Genomic DNA, 27958 nt, shown 5'->3' on the forward strand with positions numbered 1-27958 from the left:
ATCGCACGATCAATCACGTGAAGATATTTGAATTTCCCCCATCCATCAATCGTAACTCTTTCCAGGCAACTTAGACCACAAACAACTGGCATCTCCTCAATCTCTGGACACTCACTTATATGCAGCTCTGTAAGCTTTGTAAGATGGCCTATTCCTGCATTAATTTGTAGTTTCATGCACCGCTGCACTTTGAGCTCGATGAGTGTAGTTGGCAGTGGTATGTTGTGCACGTTCCAACATTCAACAATGGTAATCCTCTAGTGCAGGGGGTTCAAGCCAGAAAGGTTTTATTCAAACCGAAGTTGGGGGCACGTTTTTATATTTAGCTCTGTAAGTTTTGTAAGAACAGAAATTCCTAACGTTACTTTTAGTTCTCTGCAAGAATTTAATTCAAGACGCTTCAGAGTCGCTGGTAAAGTCATATTTTGCAGACTCGCGCACCGGAGAATGCGAATTTCCTCAAGGTAAATTAGATGCCCAAGCGATGGCAGCAATTTAAGCATTGGATAATCCGATATGGACAATCTGGATAATCCAGCAAGATCGAGGTTACCAGACACTCCATTCAAAATAGCACAATCAGTCAACGTGAGGGACTTGAGATTCCCACATCCATCAATTATAATCAACTCTAGGCACCTTCGGCAACAAATAACGGGGAAATTCTTAAGCTCTGGACAGCCACAAATTTTTAGCACTTGAATCATTTCGAATGATATTCCTGGAACCGTTTCCAAATTTTTACAATCGTTTAGCTCAAAACATTTCACCTTGACAGACCTATCAATTGTTATGCTCCTGAGAACGTTCAAAACTTCAAACCCACCAGGCACAGGTCAAGCTGTACCATCCAACACCAAGAAATGCTAACTTCTACAAGCTTAAGGAGATGAGATAGTCCTATCAAACTTTTTCAAATCATCACAGTGGTGAACTGTAAGTTTTTCCAGCCAACTCAAATGTGCAAGACATAACTCATGAAGGTTTGGACATCTACTAAGATTCAATTCTACGAGCATCTTGAAACTGAACATTCCTGGCACACTATTCATATTAAAATCTGTGATTCTTATCTTTTTCAGACAGCTCAAATGGCCAAGATTTGGCTCCTCCAGCATTGGGCATGATGCAGTAATGCTCAATTCTTCAAGTTCTGTAAGATCAGATGTCACTGACAAAACTTTGAGATATCCACACTTGCTAATATTAAGATAATTTAATGTTTCAACTCTTGTAAATTGCACTTCAATAAGATTTCTAACGGAATAAAGTTCCAAGAATTGAAGGTTTGGACAATAATTTCCGTCAAGTATAATTTTTTCTATGTTTTCTTGCTCGCTGATTACTAGATCTTCAAGCAAGTTCAATGGGGCCTTAGCCGTAGCAGACTTTTGGCCACCGTTCAATTGGGCCTTAACAGAAGACTTACTAGCAGAATTCGTAGCGAGGGAGCCTGAAAATCTTCTACATGTCTTCACCATCAATGACTTCATTTTTGACATGCGTTGAACCTCGTTGAATTCCTTTTCCACATGAGTTGATATTCCTAAGAAATCTGGATACCCTTCTAAAAGAGTTCCGCAAATCTCCAGCTGTTTCATTCCTGATGGAGCCTGAAATTCAAAACAAAATTGTTTTAAACTTTTAATTTGTAGGAATAATCGGGAATCTACGATAACATGATGTATTTCATTAATGGAGACTTCAATTTTTAATGGAAAATAACAGAATACCTCTTCATCTTGCTGCCACAATCTTTTGAAACGTCCATTACTGATTCTCAAACACTGCATATTTTGAAGCGGAATCCATGAAGGAATTGTTGGCTGTACACTGAAACTCAGTTAATGCGGATGACTTGGATGATTTAAATTGGAGGAATATGGTCTGTAATAATAGGGGTACAAAAGGTGAAGCCATAACAAACATGATGACGTTTCTGCATTATTATCCGATTCCCCTAGAAAGAATTGAACTTCAAAATTCAGGGACTTGTCAAAAATAGAATGGGAACACCTTCCCTTGGTTTGGGCAAGGATGTTTTCAAATCCCTTTGATTCCTCCATTAAGAGAAGAGGCTCAGATAGTGTTGTAGTGAGTCAAAATGTTTGCTATTCAACGGACAGCGTTTATTGATGTTTTTTTAATTCTATTCATGCTAACTGCATGTAATCTTTCTTTTATAGTTAATTTTATATTGGATTTGCTTGTTCTTTCGCCAGTCATGGTGCTGCATGTAATGTAAAAAGGCATGTCTTTTTGTAGCTGTACAGTCCGCAATATCAAAATATGCTATTTGTTTAAGTGCTTTTAAATATATAGAATGAGAGAAATTCTTAATAATTTTTTTTGGTTGTGAAAATTTTATTGTGTAGGTGATAGTATTGGTTAATGGCATTACCTTACCATTCAAACTTCTATTGTTTAGAAGGAAAACAAATTAAGTATTAGAGCATAAAAATAAAGACCTTCTTATTATCTTAAGATCTTTGAGAATTAGTGGAAGTTAAAATATATTAAATGTTTGTACAACAAATCAACGAAGTCACTTGTAAGATACTAAAAGAAGGACAATTAAATGTTATTCAAAATGCATTGCATATTTTAATTTTTTCCATGTCAAAGACATGGAAAAATCAAAAGATACATGGAAGGATTTACAAATTGCATACCAAGTATCTAACAATGTTAAATTAGTGAAGCTTCAAACCTTTAGAAGAGATTTTGAAAAAATTATAGATGAAAAGAGATGGATTCTTTTCATTTATTTTTTTTATCACAAGAGCTCAAAGTATTGTGAGCCAACTTAGGAGTCGAGGAGAGGCTATAATAAAACATAGCTATAAAGAAAAGATTATGAGATCATTTTTTCCAAAATTTAATCTAATGGTCATATGCAGCAATTTTAAGAAGTAAATATTTAATTGTATTTCTTAGATGCCTCTTGATCAAATTTGGTGTCTCTTCAAGGCTAAGGAGATTAGGATGTCCAAGGCTATTACTTAGATCCTTGGACTACCAAAAAATGGTAAAGTTCATGTGCATTAAAGAGGACATATGAAGATTTTCTTTTGATGGTTATCTTGTTCTTCAGAAGGAAACTATGGGGAAAGTTGATTACTTGTGCCTTTATTATACTAATTGCTTGGAGAACTATTTGGAGTGATAGTAGACATGATTGACATCAAGGCCACAAAGGAGGAAATGAAGTTTAGAGAAGCACTTAAGCTCCTCAAAGATAGAGTCGATCAATGCAACACATAGGTGTTCAATTTCTTTTTGGTGTAAATTCTCTGCAATCTCATGAGTGCATGCAATGTTATATGAAGAGATTGTTGCAAGCTTTCTTTTTTACTATAATAATTGAAAAATAATCTATTGCTCCTTCCTCTCAATCAAAAAAATCTCAAGGGTTCTATTACTAATAGAAAGTACGAAAAAAATGAAGAGGAAGAGGCAGAAAAATTAATATAAGTAAAAGAAACAATATGGATTGCAAAAGCATCCAAAGCAAGTGTTGTGAAGGTTATTGATAATATAAATCTCAGAAGAAATTTGAATTGAATAATTCAAGAGACAATTATACAAAAGAGCCCTTTGTAGAAGCAAAGGACTTCATATTATTTATATGTAATTTTCCAAAAGAATATCATAAAAATGTGTGATTCGTATAGTAACCCCTCAAATAATATGAAAGCTAAATTTTATTTTATTTTGTCACATTAGATTTAAATTTATTTAAAGTCACTCAAGGTAAATTTGGTGATTATAAAAAAAAATGATGTAATAAAAAAATGTACTTCTATTACAAAGACTAAGCAATGAATAACAATTTTTTATTCATGATACTTTGCATATGCCAAAAGTAAAGCATAAGCTTCCTTTTGATACTAGGAAACTTGTAGCAAAAATATATAGAGTTATGTTTTAAGATAACTACTATAAAGCATTTGATAAATAATTTAATTATCATCTCCTATCAAATGCTTCAAAGATAGATAGTAGGACAATTCCTTTCCCTTTTCTTTGTGCTATTGTGCATGCCCCTAAAGCAACAAAATTTGAATCATGGTTATGGTACTAGATTTATGGATATCTAAATTTCCAAGGATTGAGGTTGCTTCAAAACAAAAATATGGTTAGAAGATTATCAATTATGGAAAAAAAAATTTCTTAAGGAGTGCACTTTACAAGAAATACTATGATATTTTTTGGTGAATATATCAAGGAAGGAAGAAAGATCCTCTTTAGTATATGCATGCTAGCATTTGTGATGATATGCAAAGGTAATCACTACCTAAGAGTTTATTTGTTTAACATTATTAATATTGTTTTCTCACCATATATCGATAATTTTTTTGAAGAATAAATTTAAATCCTTTGAATGCTTCAAGTACATTTCAAAGCCATTGCTAGAGAGAAAAGTGCATACTATCTTGAAATTATTAGAAAAAATAGAGTGAGTGCATTTAGTTTAAAAGGGTCTCTAATTTTTGTTACAAATATGGTATCAAGTGATAACTTATTGAAATCTATACCCTCCCAAAAAATAGCTTTGTAAAATGAAAGAACCATACCATTATGAAAGTGGCATGAAGTATATTGTGTTGAAAGAACGTCCCAAGTTGTTATTGGATAGAAGTAGTGGCATAAAAAATATACATCTTTGTAGCATCATAAAATTGTGACCTTGCAATTTTCAACCGCATTTGGGTCTTCGCATTGGCGGATGAATCCCTAAGCCTGATTGGAGACCCGAGACATCCTGAAAACACCTAAAACCTATACCCCGCACTACTCTTTGTCTCTTCTTGTCGAGCTCCCCCTATTGCTGCATTGGGCTTGTCAATTGCGAGAGGGAAAAATTTTTCCTATGTCGGCCTAAGATGGAAAATTAGTTAAAAAACCCTAATTGACAAGTATATAAGGAGCATTTCCCCTCCTATTCACAAAAGTACAATTAAGCAAAAATAAGTTCAAAATAAGTTCAAGAAGCAAAATCAAGTGCAACCATTCAAGCATTCAAGCATCCATTGAGCATCTCCAGTCTCCCTTTCAAGGCTAGGTGTTGCATTCCAGTCAAGGATTCAAGCATTTAAGAGGAGATCTCTACCAATATTCAAGACATTCAAGTCCACATATCCTTTCAAAAAATTCTATCAACATTTCAATTGCATCCTCTATTGAGGTTAATTCTACTTCAGACATTTCCTTTCATTTACTTGCAAGTATTTTTCATTATTTGGTTAATTCCAAACCAAGGTTTGACCTGAAGGCAAACCCCCAATCCCAACAACATTTCCTTTCTTTTACATTTGTAGGTTGCAGGTGCATAACTATAATTGCAGATTTAGGCTTTATTTTCAAAGCCCTAAAAAATTTCGCTCAAATTTGCAGGTGAGCTTCATCTCGACATTTTATTGCTAAATCCAGGTGTACAACTTCATCCCGCATCTCTATCTCAAGATATAATCATTTCTTTGTCATCTTCATGTTTAGTTTCAATTCACTTGATTCAACTTGTCTATTTTAAAAGAGGGTTACCTTACTTTCCAAATTCACTATCAATTCATTTTGCATTCAATCTCTTTCCATTGAGATTGGATCTAGTGAATTCAAGCACTCCTCTTTTAAATGTAATGTGCGTGAGAAGTTGAAGGAAATCCTTTGTGAAACTTTCACACCTTTCTTGAGGATGGTAAAGCTTTCCACTTGATCTCCTCTCATCACCTTTTCACTACATTACATTTTGGTGAACCCGACATCTTACATGATTGACATTCCAAATTATTGTATATTTTTCATTTACAAGTTTAATTTTCTTATAAAACTTAGTGGTTAATCCAATCAAACACTAGTTGTTAAAATTGAAATTGAACTCGTGTTTTGCAAAAATTGCTATCTATTGTTTTAGATCCAAGAATTTCATTTCTTGTCAAATTCAATTTCTTCATTGTCTTGTTTAATTTGCAAATCAAGTTTACAAAATTAAGCGGTTAATTGTCAAAACCCTCATTTTCAAAAATCAACTTGAACTTGTGCAAAAATTGGATTTACATTTAATTTTCAAATTTGTCCTCTTGCCTAAAATTCAAAATTTTAATTTCCCTCCTTTTTCCAAAATTCAAAATTTTAAAATTCAATGGTTAGGTTCTAAAACCCTAATTTTCAAATTTACTTGGATTTTTTGTAAATTTCAACCAATTTCAATAAATTTCAATTTTCTAAATATTATTCAAGGTGGCCCTATCCATTAGGTTTGGCCTTTTTCCAATTTGCAATTCAATTTCTTATCTTTTTCAAAACCCTAATAGGGTCCTATTTTGAAATTTAAGCCTTAATTTCACCTATCTAAAATTCATAAAATCATCGTAGCTTTCATCCCTAAAATTTTATGAAAAAGTTGGGCGGACCAAGTGCACTTTCAACTTGGTCCTCAACATTTTTCTCAAAATTTTGGGAGGCTATTTTGACAGTATTTAATTGCTTAAATCCAAAAAATTGGTTGATTTTTTCGAATTTTGATCCCTCTAAAATAAAAAATACTTCCCAATTTCAACATCACAACTTTCAAGGAAATATTTAAAAATTAAGTGGTTAATTATAATCTACCCAGTTTTTAAAATCTTAATTTTATCAATTTTGAAATTAAGTGGTATCCCATTGGCCCTAATTTTAAATTTCAATTTCTTTTTTCATCGTAAATTTTCTTGGAGATTGTGTCATTCTTTTCTCCACAAAGTTCAAATTGAATTTTGCATTAGTCAATCTTTGTTCCCAAAATTCAAAATTTAAATTTTCCCTCTAGTGCATGAGTTTTACCACTATTAGTCCTACCTATACTATCCCCTTTAGATGAAGCATTAGAATTAAGGCTTCTCAAGGTTTAATTCTCGAAGAGATGGAGCCTAATTTGGGTGACTTCTTCAATGAGGATAATACCAATTCTTCCCATCCTAATAACATCCCTTTCTACCCGATTGATGATTCCAATGGTGAAGAAGAAGCTTTCACTAGAGTTTCCATAGATCACCTTTGAAAATTGGACAATCAATTTGACAACTTCCAACAATGGATGCCCCAAGAATACCCTAATAGTGAAGCTCTTCCATTAATTGAAGGTCTAAAACACATGATTCAAAGTGATAAGAATGAAATTGATATATTGCATGGTATTGCTCACATTGTTGATTCTAATGTGGTGCCTATAAAGAGTTGTATTTAGAAATTAGGTTATTCACAACCTTCTATACAAATCAATCATTCTATTCCTTTGACCACTTCAATGACTAGCATTCCTACTTTCACTTCAAACATCATCGCTACATCAACTCAAAATGTCATATCTACAACCACTAGTCATGGGGGAAATCTCTCTTCTTCATTCAATCCTCCATCTAAGTTATCTAAGCCTTCAATTAGTATTCCTATTGTCTCCCAACCAATCAATGTGACATAGGGGGTCAATTCATCCAATCATTCTATCCCTCCTTTCAGTGTCCCATTTCCTACTCAATCATCGCCTATGCCTAATTACCATAGTGTCCCACCACCTTATTCTCAATCAATGCCTTCTTTCAATAACATCACACCACCTTCTCAATCAAACATGTCTAACATAAATTCCTGAACCAAAGCAACCATTAATAACCTTGCTCAAAATGTGTCATCATCGCAACAACAAATTGCCTCTATCAGTCAATCCAAGTTTAGTGTACCCATATTTGATGTCGCCAACCCACTTTCTCTTGATATTATTAGAGTTGTCTCTACTAAACATGTTGAAGTCCCTCAATTGGAACTCTATAATGGAAAAGGTGACCCTTTAACACATATCAAAATATTCCAAACTTTGTTTATTGACTTTGCTTATGATAAAAGATTGCTTGCCAAATTGTTTACTAGAACATTAAGAGATAAGGCTTTACAATGGTATTGCTCTTTGCATTCTTATTCTATTACTTCTTTTCAACAATTAAAAAATCCTTCTATTAAAAAAATTCAAAACAACATAGGTCCTAAAATCACTTTGAATAATTTAACGCATTGTAAACAGTGTTAAAGAAAAAGTGATTGATTGAATTGATAGATATAAGAATTTGTGTTATCAAATTTCTTTTCTAGTGCCTGATAATGATATTCAAAGAATTTTTATTTCTAATTTGCAAAAAGGCATTAGGGAAAAACTTCTCCTTTTTGAGTTTACTTCCTTTCCATAGTTGTGCACAACACTTCACAATTATCAACAGGCGGTGAGTCAATTGGAGAAATCTACTCCTGTGGCTCTGAGTGATAAGGGTGAGAGTGCTCAACAACCGTTTGTGAAGTTCAAACCGAATAAAGGCTTCATCAAATTCAATGACACCATTGACAACAACAATGTGAATGCTACAACAGGTGTGCCTCTTATTTCTAAGTTTTTTAAAAGAGAAAGACAATTTACTTCTTTGAATGAATCTTTCTATAGCATCATGTCTCAGTTGTTACAAAGAAATATTATCAAACTTCCTCCAATAAAACCAGTTGACCCTTCTAGGACAACCTCACCTTACTTCGATAATAATTCTTTTTGTCAATTTCATCATCAACCTGATCATGATAATGAGAAATGTTTTGCATTAAAAAGTAAGATTCAAGACCTGATTGATAATAATACTATATTTGTGGTAGGTGTCAATGATAAGGGAAATAAATTAGTAGCTCCTCCTAATCAAATTCTTAAGATTTTTACCGATCCTTTACACTCTCATACCTCTAAGGTGATTGAGACTGAACATACCTCTTTATCTCCCTCTGATTTCACTACCACGGCTCAAAATTTGGTGAATATGGTAGAGAAACAAGAAATACCTAAGGATTGATGTATCACATTTGACCCTAGTGAGACCATTATAGCACCTGATGGCCCTTTATACATAGTTGCGAAGATTTAATACAAACCTTGTCGTGGTTTTCTTATCGATCCCTCTTGCATGGTTAATGTCATCACCAAGGAATATATGTATACTTTACATTTGCATAAAATAATCTATGATAACACTAATGTGGTCATTAAGTTATTTGATATATTTTCTTGTCCTACCATTGGTTCTATCACACTCCCTATTGAGGTTCACACTAAATCTATAGATGTCAACTTTGTTATCATTCCTTCCTCTGAACAATTTTGTGTGAAGTTAGGCTACCCTTTGTTGTCTTCCATGAAGGCTATTTCTTCTCCAATCCATAAGTGTTTGAAATTTCCCCACAATGGATAAATCATAACTGTTAACCATAGCTTATTTCGACCAACCGAAAGAAGCCTAGGTGTTCCTATTGATTACTTTTAGCCTCAATAATTTCAATCTCTTCCACAAAGAAGTGATGCTATCTTTCAATCTTATCAAAAATGAAAGAAAGATATGATCTTATCCTTAAGACAACCTCACAGTCCAAAACTTGATATTCCCATCATTCTTGAAGATGATGTTCTTCCTCTAACGGATAGAACTAATATTCCTCCTAAGGAATATTCTCAACCTATTCCTATGGATGAAACTATGACTTCTCCAAATAAAAATAATAATATTCTTCCTAAGGTTAGACCTATACCTCTTCCTCATGATGGACCTAGTCTCCTCCCTACACCAAATTTTTCTCCTTTATATGGTGCAATTCCACCTCCTTTCACTTATAGAGAGAAGAGACTTGCCTCTTCTCTTGCTCAACCTAAAAGACCTCAACCTAAACCTCCAACTACCAAAGATGAGAATATTCCTCCTTCACAGCCTTCTGTTAAGACTTGATGGAATCGTTATGCGAGAGAACGCCGACGAAAGCATCGTGCTCGAGTTCTTGAAGTTGTTGCTCAAAATATTCAATCTCCCAAAACTCTAATAGTTGACATGATTCCCATTTCTCCTAAGAAATATGTTGAACCTAAATCTCCAAATCATAAGCTGCAAAAAACATGTGATGGTTTTACTTCTATCATGTTAGAGATTCTCATTTTATAAATATTGATGAAGAAATAGGTGAAAACATTATTCATGATCGAAATACACCTCCTAATGCTTTTGATAGTGAATATGAATATATTGATGCTGACAATCATTCATCTGCGGAATTTTCAAAAGCCTTAATCCTAGCTCCTAGAAATGAACAAAGGGACTTAGCACATGAGCATAGTCCTTGTTTAGATCTTGTGATAGCTCCATCTGCTATGCCTGATGTCACTCCTCTAGCGTGTTTCCCACCTTCCCAAAATAGTGATCAGCAAGATCGGGAGGTGGATGTCATGCTAGACTAGATACATTAGCACCATAGATCCTCTACCTCTCTCTCTTTTCTTTCTCTTTTGTGACCATTAATCTATGTGTATCCCTGTTCTTCTATTTGTTTTCCCTAGTGATGTCTTCTTGAGGATGATACAAAGCATTGAGATCTCTTTTGGTCTCTTCCATGTTGACTCAAAAGACACATGTGTTCCCTTTCTTCCAAGGCGGTTTCCTTTCTTTAGGGAATGATGACCATTCTATGCATATATATACATGATATAAATGAGTTATCATACAACATACTGACCCTGAGGAAAGTGAAACCACCTCATTTTTTGTGTTTTTTGTTCATTATCCTTAGGTTTATTCCTCAATTGGGAGCTAAGTCCTTGCGATAACATGCTCTCTCTCTTTCTCTCTTGGGTGTATCCTTACCTAAAAGCAATCACTCCCGATAAGGCATGCGCGATTGCTTTAACGTGGGGGCATACACTCCACTCATATTTTCTTTCTTGATACTTAAATTTACTTAGTGAACCTGGCTTTATTTTGTAATTTTTGGTATCCTTGCTTTTCATGACTCATAGTGAGGGGAACCTTACTACTTGCAATCATGGTTCCTCCCTTTTGATCTTACCTTTTACTTTGTTAATCGAAGTTGTAATATCCTTAGTCCACTGGGGGCTTGTGTATCTTGCCTCCTTGATGTGATGAAAGTCTCTCAATCTTGTTTCCTTGTACTTAGCAGTAGTATTGGCATACGCTTATACTCCCACTAAAGTGGGGGCTAAATGTAGCGTCATAAAATTGCAATCTTTCAATTTTTTACCGCATTTGGGTCTTCGCATTGATAGACGAATCCCTAAGCCTGATTGGAGACCCAAGACATGCTCAAAACACCTAAAAATTGCACCCTGCACTACTCTTTCTCTTTGTCTGTCCTAAATTAGGGCAAGACAAGGGCATGGCACCCCTGTCCCCTCTAGGACAAGGGTGTGGTGCCCCTTTCCTCCTAGGACAAGCGAGTGGCACTCCTATCCCTGCCCTATTTTGGGGTTCACTTGACCTATTCTTGCATTGGGATTGTCAATTGCGAGTGGGAAAAAGTTTTCCTATGTCGACCCAAGACGAAAAATTAGTTAAAAACCTTAACTGACAAGTATATAAGGAGAATTTCCCCTTCTATTCATACAAGCACAATTAAGTTCAAATAAGTTCAATAAGAGAAATCAAGTGTAATCATTCAAGCATTCAAGCATCCATTGAGCATCTCAAGTCTCCCTTTCAAGTCTAGGCATTGCATTCAAGTCAAGGATTCAACCAATGAAGAGGATATCTCTACCAACATTCAAGACATTCAAATCCACATATGCTTTCAAACCATTCCATCAACATTTCAATTACATCCTCTCTTGAGTTGATTCTACTTTAGACATTTCCTTTAATTTACTTGTAAGTATTTTTCATCACTTGGTTAATTCCAAATCAGGGTTTGACTTGAAGGCAAACCCCCAAACCCAACAATATTTCCTCTCTTTTTTGTATGTAGGTTCCAGGTGCACAGTTGTAATTGCAAGTTTAGACTTCATTTTCAGAGACGGGAAAAACATTTTCGAAGCATGGATTTTTCAGAGGCCCAAGTACACTTTCAACTCGGTCCTAACAAATTTTGCTTAAATTTGCAGGGGACCTTCATCTCGACATTTTACTACTAAATCCAAGTGCACATCTTCATCTTGTATCTCTATCTCAAGATGTAATCATTTCTTTGTCATCTTCATGTTTAGTTTCAATTCACTTGATTCAACTTGTCTATTTTAAAAGAGGGTTACCTTACTTTCCAAAATTATTGTCAATTCATTTTAAATTCAATCTCTTTCCATTGAGATTGGATCTAGTGAATTCAACCACCCCTCTTTTAAATGTAATGTAAGTGAGAAGTTGAAGGGAATCCTTTGTGAAACTTTCACTCCTTTCTTGAGGAGGGTAAAGCTTTCCACTTTATCTCCTCTCATCACCTTTTCACCACTTTACAATCTTGAACCGAAACCCCACAAAATTAGTGTTCAACATCAATCCAAAAATAAGCTTGGAGTGGTGATAATATTTTTTTAGTGTTCAACATCAATCCAAAAATAAGTTCTTCAAGAAATATATGAAGTTTGAATAAAATTTATTTGAGTATAAATATGAACCAAACTAATTTTATTTTTTTAGTCAAATTCAAGTTCAAGAACCATATGTGCATGAAGAAGTTGTGTGAGAGTGTTGGCATTATGTGAACCAGTATGAGGACATAATGATATTGTATGTTGTCATTGATGTCAATATGTTGGAGAGGAGAACACCGGTATATGTGAGAACCAGTATGTTACCAAGAACCAATATATGTGAGAACCGGTATAACACTGTGAACCGACATTTGTGCCAAAGTGAAGCGGTGTGTTTGTTTAAGGTGAACCGGCATGTGGTTATGGGAACCAGCACATGGAATCTTTGTATGACTACCGATTGGTAGTCTCAACTTCAGGGTTTCTGGTTGAAGTGTCTCAAGCATGTGTGACTCAATCGGTGACTTTGTGTGATGAGTTAGCATTGTAACAAAGAACAGATCGTGTTGCCATGTCAACCTTGTGCGCATGAAGGATCTTGCATGAAGGAGATTGTCCCTATCTACCTTGGGAATGTGCGAAGTCTGTAAATGGTGATAATGTGTGATGGGTTATCAGCCGCCATAAAATCAGTGGAAAACGAACGATGGAGAATGTCTTAAGATTGGTTCAAGACTGTTACATTTAATGCAATATGCTCAATGGTCAGGATTGAACCGTTTGAATTGCTTAACCTAATAGGTTTAGGGTTTAGGGTTTAAGCTACCGACCTATCTGTTTCCTATAAGGTTGATGTTGTGTTTCTTTCTGATGTTGTTGGCAAAAGTTGTGTGTGTGTATCCAAGAGAAGAGATACGTGATTCTTGCCAGACCAGAAGAGAGAAGTGATACCTGCAGAATGTAAGTGCAGAAGGTGAAGAGGAGATAAAGTGGATCTGCATTGGCATTGAGTGTTGCTACTAGATCATTATAATACCTGTTGATCTCTAACCACTTCAATAGTTGAGAAATCCTTTAACAGGGTAGCTTTAACTGGCTTACTGTAAATCCTTTAACAGGGTGACTCAAAACCATTGAGTTCTTAAAATCCTCTAACAAGGTAATCTTTAACAGGGTTTAACCCTTAACTGGGTATTCTAGCCATCCCTTAACCGGGTGATCCCTAACAGGATCATTTCCTAACAGAACCTATTGTATCAATCTTTAACCGGACAAGGCTCCTAACATAGTGGACTTATAAAGAGTTAAAAAACAAGCTTGTGGGTATTCCTCCCCACCGTGGTTTTTCCCAGTTGGGTTTCCATGTGAAAAATATGTGTGTCATATGTGATGTCTTTTTCATGTGATGCTATGTTGTTTTCTGTCAAGTGGTGAATCATGTTCATCTAGTTGTTTATATATATATATATATATATATATATATATATATATATCTTTGATGGTAGATTACATGTTCCTGCACTAGGGTGAAATGGAAATGAAGTATTAGATCGTATGAGAAGATAAGTGTCAACCGGTTTATGCTTGTCTCAGTTACTTTGGGTTTTGCTAGTTGTACTCTGTTTAAGACCGGTGTTACTGTTTGTCTACCTAAGCACAATGTCTACTATCAAACTAGTTTAGGATTGTGTTTTTGTCTGTACTGATTTACCCCCCCTCTCAGTACCATTTTGGTACTATCCATTCATCATTAAGTTATCAATTGGTATCAGAGCGTCCTCTAGGTCCTCTGTGTTATAAGCTTAACCGCTTGAGGTAAAGATCCCAGTCTAATGATGAAGAGGGAAGGTCCAAAGTTCAACAAAGAAAATTTCAGTATATGGAAATATAGAATGAAGATATACATCAGAAGCATGGGTGCTCAACACTGGAGCTATGTTGAGAATGCCTATGTTGCCCCTACCGGTACTCTCACCAATACCCAAAAGAGAGAGATGCAGGAGAATGGGCAAGTCATGGAAGCTCTAATTTGTAGTTTATCTGACATTGAGTTTATTGATGTCCAAGATAAGGTAAATCCCAAAGAGGTATGGGATATTCTTAAAAATATCTATGGCGGTGATGAGCATGTAAAACAAGCTAAGGAAGAAAGCCTTAGAGGGAATTTTGAAGACATGCAGATGGTTGAAGGTGAGACCATTCAACAGTATGGAATAAGAATCAAAACTATTGTTGTAGATATCAAGAGTATAGGTGGTAAAATGGAAGATTCCACTGTGGTAAGCAAAGTCCTAAGATCCTTATTACCGGTCTATGCAATAAGGGTTGCTACTATTCAGGAGTTGAGATCAATAGACAAGACTAAGGTATCCCTAGACTCCATCATTGCAAAGTTGACAACCTATGAGCTAAATAGTTTTGATGGCAGTGTTCAAAAGACTAAATTAGCCTTTAAAGCTTCTATTGTACCATCCAGAAAAGGAAAAGAAGCTAGCACTAGTGGTGAACCAAGACAAAGTAGAGAAATGGATGATGAGGAGATTTTGATGGCATTTGAAGCTCTTCTTGCCAGGAAACCTCCTAAAGGAACCAGTAAATACAAAGGTAAGCTCCCTTTGAAATGTTTTTCTTGTAACTGGATAGGGCATATTGTTGTAAACTGTCCTAATGGCGACAACAAGGACAAACCAGGAAAGTTTAAGAAATTCAAAGGAGGAAACCAGAGAAACTATTTTGTGGCAGTTGATGAAGGTGTCACAGATGAGGAATCAGAGGATGAAGAAAATGAAGATAATGTGTTTGTTGTTGTCAAAGAAGATGTGTCAGACAAGAAGGCTCTTGTCTCCCTCTTTGATAATTCCAATGAGTGGATTATTAACAGTGGTTGTTCTCACCATATGACTGGTGACTGGAGCAAGTTTCTATCCTTGGAAGAGTATGATGGTGGTGTCGTTCATTTTGGTAATGGTGCACCATGCATGGTCAAAGGAAGAGGGTCCATCTCTCTGAATGGAAAGAGTAGTGTTGATAATGTGTATTGGGTTGATGGTGTCAGACACAACCTTCTGAGTGTAGCCCAACTGAATGATAGTGGTCTCACTCTAGAATTCAAGAATGGAGTGTGCAGAATCAAAGGAAAGAATGGTGAATTGGTGGCCACCAGCATGCAGACCAAAGATAACCTATTTCGGCTGAATGCAAATATAAGTACATGTCTGATGGCTAAATTTGATGATAGCTGGATATGGCATAGGAGACTCTGCCATGTAAACTTTGATAACATTGTGAAGGCCAGTAAGATCAAGGCAGTTAGAGGGTTGTCGGTGCTAAGCAAACCGGATAATACCTTGTGCAGAGAGTGTCAATTGGGGAAAATGTCTTCCTCAACCTTTAAAGGTAAACCTTTCACTGCTGACAATTTGCTTGATCTTGTGCATACAGATTTGTGTGGTCCTATGAAAACTAGGAGTGTGCAGGGTGATAGGTACTTCATGATTCTCACTGACGACTGCTCAAGAATGATGTGGGTCACATTCTTGAAAGATAAGTCTGAAGCTTTTGTAAAGTTCAAAGCTTTTAGAGCATTAGTGGAGAAGGAAAGCGGTAAAAGGATCAAGTGCCTAAGAACTGATCAAGGAGGGGAATTCACTCCCAGTGAATTCAACAGGTACTATGAAGAACATGGCATCAAGAGGCAACTGTCTGCCCCCCGGACTCCATAGAAAAATGGCCTAGCAGAGAGGAATAACTGGGTTGTCATTGAAGCAGCTAGAACTATGTTGATTCAAGGAAAGGTAGCTCACACCTTTTGGAGAGAAGCGGTGAGCACTATAGTCTACACAATGAACCGGGTACTCATTAAGAAAGGTAAGGATAAAACTCCTTATGAGTATTGGACCAGTAAGACACATGTGGTTAGCTACTTTAGAGTGTTTGGTAGCAAATGTTACATCAAGAGGAGCGAACACCAAAGCAAATTTGATGCGAAATGTGATGAGGAAATATTCCTAGGGTATTCCACCAAGTGTTTCAATAATAGGACTCAGAGAATTATGGAAGCATCAATGTAAGAGTTGATGAAACCTCTAAGAAAACTAAGGAAACTGACACTGAGCAAGCGGTAAATGAACTGGTTGTAACCTTTTGGGAACCAGTTGTCAGTCAACCAAGTACCAGTAATAGTGTTCCTACACCAGTAGATGTAGATGTTGATACTGATGGACATGAGGATGAAGAAGAACAACAAGAAGAATCTATTAAGACCATTCCTCAATATGTCAAGTTGAATCATGATCCTAAGTAGATCATAGGAGATAAGGATGCAGGGATTCTTACAAGAAGGAAGGTCAGAGAAAACTCATGTATGATCTCTGAATTTGAGCCTAAATCATTCAAAGAGGCACATAAAGATGAAGACTAGATCAAGGCAATGGAAGAGGAGCTTGACCAGATAGATAAAAATGGTACATGGTCTTTGGTGCCCAGACTGGAGCATAAAAATGTCATTGGTACCAAATGGGTTTTCAGAAATAAGTTGAATGAGGATGGCACAGTGATTAGAAACAAAGCCAGACTAGTGTGCAAAGGATATGCCCAAAAAGAAGGAGAAGACTATAGAGAAACCTTTGCTCCTGTAGCCAGATTGGAAGGAGTTAATATGCTTCTTGCATATGCAGCTTTTAAAGGATTCAAAGTATATCGAATGGATGTAAAATCCGCATTCCTAAATGGTGTACTCGAATAGGAAGTGTATATAGAGCAACCAGATGGGTTTTCCCTATCTGAAGACAGTGACATGGTGTGTAGGCTACATAAAGCCTTATATGGTCTAAAGAAGGCACCTAAAGCATGGTATGAATGCCTGCACTCCCATCTTGTGAAGATTGGATTTGAGAGAACAAGCGAAGATAGCAATATCTACTTGAAGTCTAAAGTAGATCAGATCCTGATCTGTGAGGTATTTGTTGATGACATTATCTTTGGTGGAGATGACAAGATGAGTCATGAGTTTGCAAATGAGATAAAGAAAGAGTTTGAGATGTCACTCATAGGGGAGATTAAGTTCTTCATTGGACTGCAGATTCAGCAGATGAAAGATGGAATCTTTATCACTCAGTCCAAGTATGTCAAAGAGGTGTTGAAGACCTTTGGCATGGAAGATAGAAAATTGGTTGGTACACCAATGGTGACCGGTTGTAAACTATCCAAAGAGGATAACTCAGCATTGGTTGATGAGAAGGAATACCGATCAATGATTGGTAAGCTGCATTATGTAGTGCATAGAAGACCAAATATTGCACATGTAGTTGGCATTACTGCAAGGTTCCAGAAAAGCCCAAGAGAATCCCACTTGGTTGCAGTCAAGCAAATTCTTAGATATTTGAAGGGAACTATTGACTATGGGTTATGGTATCCATACAATAATGATTTTAACCTGAAAGTGTTCACAGATGATGATTGGGCTGGTAATGTAGATGACCGGAAGAGCACAACTAGTGGTGCATTCTTTCTCGGTGGTAGACTGGTCTCATGGATGAGTAAGAAGCAGAGTTGTATCTCTCAGTCTACAGCGGAAGCAAAGTATGTTGCAGCTTTCATGAACTGCACTCAGACAATTTGGATGAAGCATGTATTGAATGGCTTCAAAGTTCCTATATCTGAACTGGTAAGTATATTTTGTGACAATACTAGTGCAATTAAAATCTCCAAGAATTCGGTTTTACATTCTAGAACCAAGCACTTTGAACTTAAATATCATTTCTTGAGGGAAAAGGTTCAAAACAAAGAGATTGCACTGGAACATGTTTCCAGTAAGGAGCAGTTAGCAAACATATTCACCAAGCCTCTTCCAAAGGCTACATTTATGTACTTAAAAGGTGAATTAGGGGTGTTGCCCCTTCAGGAAGTAAACTAAAGGTATATGATCCACATCAATCAAGTATTGCATAGTCAATTTTTTCTTCAGGATTGATGTGTTGAAGGATGCTACTCCTCAGGGGGAGCAGCATAATGGAACAGGGAAGTTGGTGCCTCCACTTTGGCATTGTTTCAAAGGGGGAGAAGAAGAGAAGCGGAGAAGATATCTGTAGAAGTTGGGGGAGAAGATGTGAAGCAGAGAGATATCTTTGTATATTGCCATCAATGCCAAAGGGGGAGATTGTTAGCATTATGTGAACCGGTATGAGGACATAATGACATTGTATGTTGTCATTGATGCCAATATGCTGGAGAGGAGAACACCGGTATATGTGAGAACCAGTATGTTACCAAGAACTAGTATATATGAGAACCAGTATAACACTATGAACCGGCATTTGTGCCAAAGTGAAGCGGTGTGTTTGTTTAAGGTGAACCAGCATGTGGTTATGGGAACCAGCACATGGAAGCTTTGTATGACTACTGGTTGGTAGTTTCAACTTCAAGGTTTCCGGTTGAAGTGTCTCAAGCCTGTGTGACTCAATTGGTGACTTTGTGTGATGAGTTAGCATTATAACGAAGAACAGGTCATGTTGCCACGTCAGCCTTGTGCGCGTGAAGGATCTTGCATGAAAGAAATTGTCCCTATCTACCTCAGGAATGTGCGAAGTCTGTAAACGGTGATAACATGTGATGGGTTATCAGCCACCATGAAATCAGTGGAAAATGAATGATGGAGAACGTCTTAAGATTGGTTCAAGACTATTGCATTTAATGCAATGTGCTCAATGGTTAGGATTGAACCATTTGAATTGCTTAACCTAATAGGTTTAGGGTTTAAGGTTTAAGCTACCGACCTATCTGTTTCCTATAAGGTCGATATTGTGTTTCTTTCTGAGGTTGTTGGCAAAAGTTGTGTGTGTGTATCCAAGAGAAGAGATACGTGATTCTTGCCAGACCAGAAGAGAGAAGTGATACCTGCAGAGTGTAAGTGCAGAAGGTGAAGAGGAGCTAAAGCGGATCTGCATTGGCATTAAGTGCTGCTACCAGATCATTATAATACCTATTGATCTCTAACCACTTCAACAGTTGAGAAATCCCTTAACAGGGTAGCTTTAACTGGCTTACTGTAAATCCTTTAACAGGGTGACTCAAAACCATTGAGTTCTTGAAATCCTCTAACAAGGTTTAACCCTTAACTGGGTATTCTAGCCATCCCTTAACCAAGTGATCCCTAACAAGATCGGTTCCTAACAGAACCTGTTGTATCAGTCTTTAACCGGACAAGGCTCCTAACAGAGCGGACTTCTAAAGAGTTCAAAAACAAGCTTGTGGGTATTCATCCCCACTGTGGTTTTTTCCAGTTGGGTTTCCATGTGAAAAATATGTGTGTCATATGTGATGTCTTTTTCATGTGATGCTATGTTGTTTTCTGTCAAATGGTGAATCATGTTGATCTAGTTGTTTATATATATATATATATATCTTTGATGGTAGATTACCTGTTCATGCACTAGGGTGAAATGGAAATGAAGTATTAGATTGTATGAGAAGATAAGTGTCAACCAGTTTATGCTTGTCTCAGTTACTCTGGGTTTTGCCTATTGTACTCTTTTTAAGACTGGTGTTATTGTTTGTCTGCCTAAGCACAGTGTCTACTGTCAAACCGGTTTAGGATTGTGTTTTTGTCTGTACTGATTCACCCCCCCCCCCTCTCAGTACCGGTTTGGTGCTATCCGTTCATCATTGAGTTATCAAAGAGAATATAGATTTATGTTATGAATGATAAAGGAAATCAATTGATAAAAATAATACATAAGAATTAGTACACCTTTCAAATATAAATAGGTGATTGATCTCAAATGGATTAATAAAAAGAAATACTAGCTAATCATTATATGAAATAATACAAGGTAAGATTAGTTATCACTTGGGATTTGCATAATCATCTAAAGTAAATTATTAAAAAATATTCACTCCAATTGCAAAACTTAATTCCATTAAAATTATCTTAGCAATTGTTACACAATATAGGTGGTCTATATATCAAATAGATGTAAAATTAAATTTTCTTAATACATAGATGAGGAAGTCTATATGAAACAATCCATTAGTTATGAAACTCTAGATAAAGAACAATTGCTTTATAAATTTAATAAACAAAGATTTCTACAAGTTGAAGGAGACCCCTCATACTTGATATGCAAGAATTGATAGTTATTTCTTGGAAGGAGGTCCCAACAAAAGCCACTTAAAATCAATATTGTACATCAACAATATTGGTAATGAAATTTTCATTATTTGCCTTTATGTTGATGATCTTATTTAAGTGGGTAATATAAAAATCTCTAATGATTTTTTTTGGTTGGTAGAAATACAGAAAATTGAAATGACGGATCTAGAACTCATACATTATTTTATTTTTTTGGTGTAAAAGTGCAATAACAATCAAAAGGAATAATCATTTCTCAATCAAAGTATATGTAAAAAATTATTGAAAATTTGTAGAATAATGATATGCATGGTAGTTGCAACTCTTTAAGCACTTAGTGATAATTTGACCAAGACAATGGAAGATCAAGGTGGATATTATTTTGTACATAAGTCTAGTGGGGAGTCTCATGCACTTTACTACAAGTACACCTGATATTATTATGTTGTGAGACACATCTTTTGGTTTGAATATAAGACCCACATGAGTCTCATGAGCCTACTAATAGAATATTAAAGTATGTGAGTAGTACTAAAATATTTGGTATCCGTGATTTTTCTACTAAAAAATATAAATCAATTAGTTAAACAAATTATAACCGGGCTAGTTTATAGATCATAGGAAATCAACATGGTCTATTTATATTTACTCACTTGGTCTTAGAGTTGTACCTTGGAGCAGTTGAAGCAAGGAATTGTGGCTCTTTCATCGATTGAAATAAAATATATTGTTATTGTAGCAGCAAGTTTTTAATCCATGGATTAGAAGGATATTGAAGGAATTACATATATTTAAAGAACACCTAATTAATATTTAATGTGACAATAGTAGCACCATTCAATTTATCAAGAATCCTATATTTTATGTTAGATCAAAACACATAGAGATTTATTATCATTTCATTCAAGATTTGGTCCAAAATAGACAAGTGAAACTATAATGTTGTCTTTCATCTAAACAAATAGCTAATATCTTCAATAAATCTCTTTCAAAAGACAATTTTATAGCTTTGAGACATTAGTTACAAATTACCCATATAGGTCATCAAGAAAGCAAATAAAGATATTTGTCGTTCAACAAATAACTTTTGTTGATTTACTTTTTAATTCTACTATTGTAACAGCTGCATTTAATATGAAAAATTAGACTTTATTTTTTGTAGATGCAATATGCTGAATCAAAATATATTTTAATACATAAAAAACATAAGATTTTTTTTAATATATATAAAATAATTAATAATTTATTTTTTATTTTACAAATTTACTTTTAACAAAATTTTTTTAGAGAATATTTTTTTTTGGGTAATCATTACTCTCAGTAAAAGATTAGGATTTAAAATATCATTTTAATTTTAATTTGGTACACAACAGAAATATGGAGGAGAAATACACATACCAATTCTTTAAGATCCCGAGGACGCCACAGATGATGAGGTTGAGTGAGCTCATTTGTCATTTCTCTCCCCAAGTCCTGTAGGTGGTCATGCATCCTCAATATAGGTACAAGACCTTCTATTTCTTCAACAAGACACTTTTTTTGTAATGCTCTTAGTCCATATTCAGCTTTCCACCTCGATGCCTTCCATACTCTTATGGCAGTATGCTTTGATTAACCAACAAAAAAGCATGCAATGTTGATGAAAATCTATTTCTCTTCTGCCTCTAAAGTGTCAAAGCTTATTTTAAGTATTTTTTTAGTGTCCACATGCAGTGTCTCACCATATTTATCTAGTGCTATCCTCCAGTAATTTAAATCTTGATTATGAACATGTCTTCCCAGAACTTTTAGAGACAGAGGTAAGCCTCCACACACAAATAAAAAGGCATCAACAAGATCATCATATCCGATAACTGGATGTGGTTGGGAGAAAGCATGCAAATTAAAAAGCACTCTAGAATCAACTTTATCCATTCCTTTTAAGTGATAACAAACCTCAATTTTGGCCCTTTCAAGTACCCCTACATCACGGGATGGAATAATTATAAGACTATTACCAAGTTTCTTTAGCATATAGCCATTATCATGAAATCCTCTAACTGCTCCAGGTGATTAATATCATCAAGAACAATTAGGAAGCTCAGAAATCTGCTTCTTTCTATGTGATCAAAGATAGAACTTGACCCTTTCTCTCGACTTTGAAAACTGGGCTCTTTTACACCAAAGAGATCTTTGAGGAGTTGCTCTTGCAAAGAAGGTAACTTGCTTCTAGCTGAGGCTTCTTGTAGATCAAATAGAAAACAGGCTCAATCATATTTTTTACGGTTTCGGTTAAACAACTCTTTATTTTTGTTGATAACTGATGTTGTTTGAGCATGCAACTCCATGCAACTCATAACTATTTTTAGCCTCCACCACCATACACCAGCATGCAATTAGATTAATTTAGTTAATAGTTTTTTATTTCTCATGCAAATAAAGCATGCTATGGATGCAGTTAGACTATTCTTAGATTAGAGCTTTGTTTAGAACTGTTGGTTTCTTTTTCACAAAATATTGCATGCCATGCATGTTCTATTTTTAGAGACTTTGAAATCTTTTTGTTATTGAAGCTGGAAAACTCTATTTATAGGGAATCTTTGTATTCTTTTTATTAAGCAGTAATATAGAATGTGTGTGTTGTTCTAATATGAGTTGTGTTTTATTTTATCTCTGCAATTTTTATTGTTGTTAGTTGTTTTCTCTGTTATTATATTTTCTTGATCAACTGGCTATAAGAACATGGGCAGTTTTAGATTCTACAAGTGGTATCAAAGCAGGTAAAATTGTTTTGGGTTAAAGTTTTATTGTTGGAATTTCGCCAAAGTTAATCATGTGGAATTTTAACCATATGCCCATTCCAGAATTTGATGGGAATGATTATGATTATTGGTGCATTAAGATGCTGACCTTTTTTATTAGAAAAGATTTGTGGGAGATTATTAAATCAGGTTATGAGGAGCCAGCTGATTGGAATGCCCTTATGACCAATGAAAGAACAACAAGAAAGGAAGTAAGGAAAATGAATGCTCAATATTTGTTTCATATTTAGATAGCTCTTGATAAGAGCTTATTTCCAAGAATATCAGGAGCAACAACTGTCAAACATGCCTGGAAGACTCTACAAGAAGCTTACCAGGGTAGTGATCAAGTTAAAGTGGTCAAGCTTAAGACATTGAAGCAAGAATTTGAAAATTTGAAGATGCAAGAAGTTGAAAGTATAAGTGATTATTGTGTTAGAGTCAAAGATGTGGTCAATAAAATGGCTACACTTGTGGAAATTGTAAGCAATGAAGTTTTGATAAAAAAGGTGTTGAGATCTTTGACACCTAGATGGAATCATGTAGCAATAATCATAGAAGAAAGCAAGGATTTGACAAAACTACAGTTTGATTAAATGGTTGGATCCCTGATGTCTCATGAAGAAACATTGAAAGATGTTTTTTGAAGGTGTAGAGAAAGCGTTTTCCTCTAAATTGCTAAACACAAAAAATGAAGATGCAAGCAACAGTAGTGCCAAAATCAATCAAGGCCAAGGTAAAGGGAAAAGCCAAAAATTTTCAAGAGGTAGAGGTAGCTCAAGAGGAAGAGGTGGTTCTAGAGGAAAAGGTAGAGGCAGATTTGATAAGAGAAATGTTCAATGTTACCATTGTAACAGGTATGACCACTTTGAAAGAGAATGCACATTGAAAGAAGGTAAAAGTGCTAACTATGCTCAAGAAAGTAGTGAGAATCCTCCTGATCACTTATTTTTATCTTATGCCAAGGGTAAAAATACTAGTAAACATGTTTGGTACCTAGATTCTGGATGCTCTAACCATATGATAGGGAATAAGAAGTTGTTCTCAACAAAGGATGGAAGTTTCAAATCCAAGATCCAGCTTGGTGATGAAAAATCGTTGGAGATTGCTGCAAAAGGAGCTATGGAGGTCCAAACAAAAGAAGGTATAAAGAGTATTCATGATGTTTATTATACTCCGCAATTGAAGCACAATTTGATAAGTGTTGGGCAGCTATGTGAGAAAAATTATAAAGTAGTCTTTGAGAATAAGACATGTACTATCTATGATAAGAATAAGGGTAATAGGGTGATCACTGTTGTTCCTATGATAAGAAATAGGATGTTCCCCTTGAGGTTTGGTGAACATAACAACAGTTTGGCAAATATGGCTTATGAGGATTTAAGTTTGTTATGGCATCTCAGGTATGGACATTTAAATTTTCATAGTTTGAAGTTTCTAACCTCACATACATTAGTTTCCAGTTTGCCCAAGGTTGAGGAACACAAGGACGTTTGTGAAGGTTGTGCTAAGGGAAAGCATGCAAGGGAAAAGTTTCCAAAGGGCAATGCATGGAGGGCTCATCACCCACTTCAACTTGTTCATTCAAATATATGTGGTCCTATGCAGACTAAGAGTTTGGGTAAGTCATCATATTCCATCACTTTTATTGATGATTACTCATGAAATTGTTGAGTATATTTTTTGAAGGCCAAAGATGAAGCCCTAGATACATTCAAGAAGTTTAAATCCCTTGTGGAAAATGAGAAAGCATGCAACATCAAATGTTTAAGGACAGATCATGGAGGAGAATTTTTCTCAAAGGCTTTCCAGAGTTATTGTGATCTTAATGGCATCAAGAGGCAACTTACTACTGCATACACACCTCAATAGAATGGAGTAGCTGAAAGGAAGAATCATACTATGGTTGAAATAGCAAGGTGCATGTTACAAACCAGGGGATTGAGTAATTCTTATTGGGGAGATGCAGTTGCTACAACGTTGTACATCCTCAATCGTAGCCCCACCAGTGCACTAGAAAATATGACTCCTTGTTAAGCTTGGTATGGAAAAAGGCCTAATGTTAATTATTTCAAAGTTTTTGGTTGTTTGGCTTATGTGCATGTACCTTATTAGAATAGATAGAAGTTAGATACAATGAGTGAGTCATGTATTTTTATTGGGTATAGTGAGAAAAGCAAGACTTATAGATTGTATAATCCCATCACTAACAAGCTTATTGTCTCAAGAGATGTGAATTTTGATGAAAGGGGAGTTTATAGTCATCAAAAAGGCCATGTTGAGAAGTCAAAATCTATTTTGAATGATGATATAATTGTTGATATTGATCATGAGCAACCAACTAATGTTTCTGTATCTAGTGGTTTAACTCCACCAAGAAGCCCTTCATCAAGTTCTTCAGTACCAAGTTCAAGTCCAACTTCTTCTCCAAGTTCTACAAGGAATGTAAGGAGATTGAGTGATATCTACTAGAAGAGTGGAAATCAAGTACATGAAGAAAACCCAATAGGTGAGACAGTGAATTTGTCTTTATTAGCCAAGGCTGATTTTTGAACCATCATGTTTTGAATATGCATGTACTAATGAGGTTTGGGTGCAAGCCATGGAAGAAGAGATGGATTCCATTCACAAGAATGATACTTGGGAGTTAATATAACTTCCGCATGACAAGACAAATATTGGCACCAAATGGGTCTACAAGACTGAGTTTATCAATGATGGGAGTGTTGAAAGACACAAGGCAAGATTAGTTGCTAAAGGCTTCACACAAAAGTATTAAATTGATTATGAAGAGACATTTGCACCGGTAGCAAGACAAGAGACCATAAGAATGCTAATTTCATTAACAGCTCAAAAGAAGTGGAGCATATATCATATGGACGTGAAAAGTGCCTTCTTGAATGGGTACTTAGAAGAGGAAGTATATGTGGAGTAGCCACAAGGTTTTGAAGTGGAAGGAAAAGAGAATTATGTCTATAGGTTGAAGAAGGCTTTGTATGGCCTCAAGAAAGCACCAAGAGCATGGTATGCTAGGATTGATGGATACATTCAGGAGAATGGCTTCCAGAGAAGTAAGATTGATCCTACCCTTTACTCCAAACAAGAAGCTATTGATATCCTCATCATAAGTTTGTATGCTGATGATCTTTTGTATATGGGTAGTAGTTCTAAGATTGAAGATGAATTCAAAGCTACTATGATGAAAGAATTTGAGATGAAAGATCTTGGTCTGATGAAATAATTTCAAGGAATGGAGGTTTATCAAAGTAAAGATGAGATTTTCATTTGTCAAACAAAGTATGCACAGGATATGCTGAAGAAATTTGATATGATTGATTGTAACCCTACCTCCACTCCAAGTGCTCATAGAGTTTTGTTATGTAGAGATGATGGTGCTAATTTAGTTGATGAGACAACTTACAAAAGTATTGTGGGGAGCTTGATGTTTCTAACCCACACGAGGCCTGATATTGCCTATTCTGTTTCACTTGTTTCAAGGCATATGACAAATCCATCTGAAATACATATGAAGGAAGCCAAGAGGATTTTGAGGTATGTGAAAGGGAATTTAAGTTTTGGTATTCATTACTACTCTTCTAAAAAAGTTCAATCTTCTAGGCTTTAGTGATTCAGATTGGGGAGGTAGTATGGATGACCGTAAGTCTACATCTGGGAATTGTTTCTTTTTTGGTTTTGGATTAATTACTTGGAGCTTGAAAAAAAAACATTGTGGCCCTCTCATCTATAGAAGCAAAGTATGTTGCAATTACCTCAACCGGTACACAAGCTCTTTGGCTCAAAAAAGTTTTGGAAGAAATTGGAGAAAAACAAATTCAGCCTATGGTAATTTATTGTGACAATGTGAGTGCCATCAAGTTAGCTAAGAATCCGGTTCATCACAGCAGAACAAAGTATTTTGATATGAAGTATCACTTCATACGAGATTTGGTGTAGAAGAAGGATGTTGAATTGAAGCACATCAACACCCAGGATTAGCTAGCGGATAAATTCACCAAAGCAGTTGCAAAAGCTCGGGTTTTAGCACTACGAGATAAGATTGTGAGCCCTCTCAACATCAAGGGGGAGTATGTTGATAACTGATGCTGCTCGAGCATGCAGCTCCATGTAGCTCATAATTGTTTTTAGCCTCCACCACCATACACTAACATGCAGCTAGATTAATTTAGTTAATAGTTTTTTATTTCTCATGCAAATAAAGTATGTTATGCATACAGTTAGACTACTCTTAGATTAGAGATTTCTTTAGAACTGTTGGTTTCTTTTTCACCAAATATTGCATGCCATGCATGTTCTATTTTCAGAGACTTTGAATTCTTTTTGCTAGTGAAGTTGGAAAACTCTACTTATAGGGAATCTTTGTATTCTTTTTATTAAGGAGTAATATAGAATGTGTGTGCTGTTCTAATATGAGTTGTGTTTTATTTTATCTTAGCAATGTTTATTGCTGTTAGTTGTTTTCTCTGTTGTTATATTGTCTTGATCAGCTGACTATAAGAACAGGGGCAGTTTTAGATTTGGAGTTTTTCCTACCCCACCCATTCCAAAAATGCCAACGATCTCAGCCTTCCCTTTCCTTTAATTAGGTCCACGCCGGATTTCAAAATCTTGTACAACCTTATCAAGGCATCACCTTTCAAGATCGTGTACAAGCTTGTCAAGTGCTACTGGATATTTGGCCACATGCAAAGGTTTTGCCCTCTGAACTTCCTTTTGCAATGCCAT

General features: G+C 35.6%; 1 protein-coding gene across 1 annotated transcript; it reads right to left on the reverse strand.

Moving 5' to 3' along the window:
- Positions 1-287: 287 nt before the first annotated feature.
- Positions 288-27958, reverse strand: LOC131062365 (protein SUPPRESSOR OF npr1-1, CONSTITUTIVE 1-like). Its single transcript, XM_057996001.1, has 4 exons — positions 27867-27958; positions 1734-1833; positions 910-1613; positions 288-798 (listed from the first exon to the last, which is right to left on the reverse strand). The coding sequence occupies exons 1-4, from the start codon at positions 27956-27958 to the stop codon at positions 288-290; spliced, it is 1407 nt and encodes a 468-aa protein (XP_057851984.1).

This window comes from Cryptomeria japonica, chromosome 7, assembly GCF_030272615.1.
Source record: "Cryptomeria japonica chromosome 7, Sugi_1.0, whole genome shotgun sequence".
In the NCBI taxonomy this organism is placed as follows: Eukaryota; Viridiplantae; Streptophyta; class Pinopsida; order Cupressales; family Cupressaceae; genus Cryptomeria; species Cryptomeria japonica.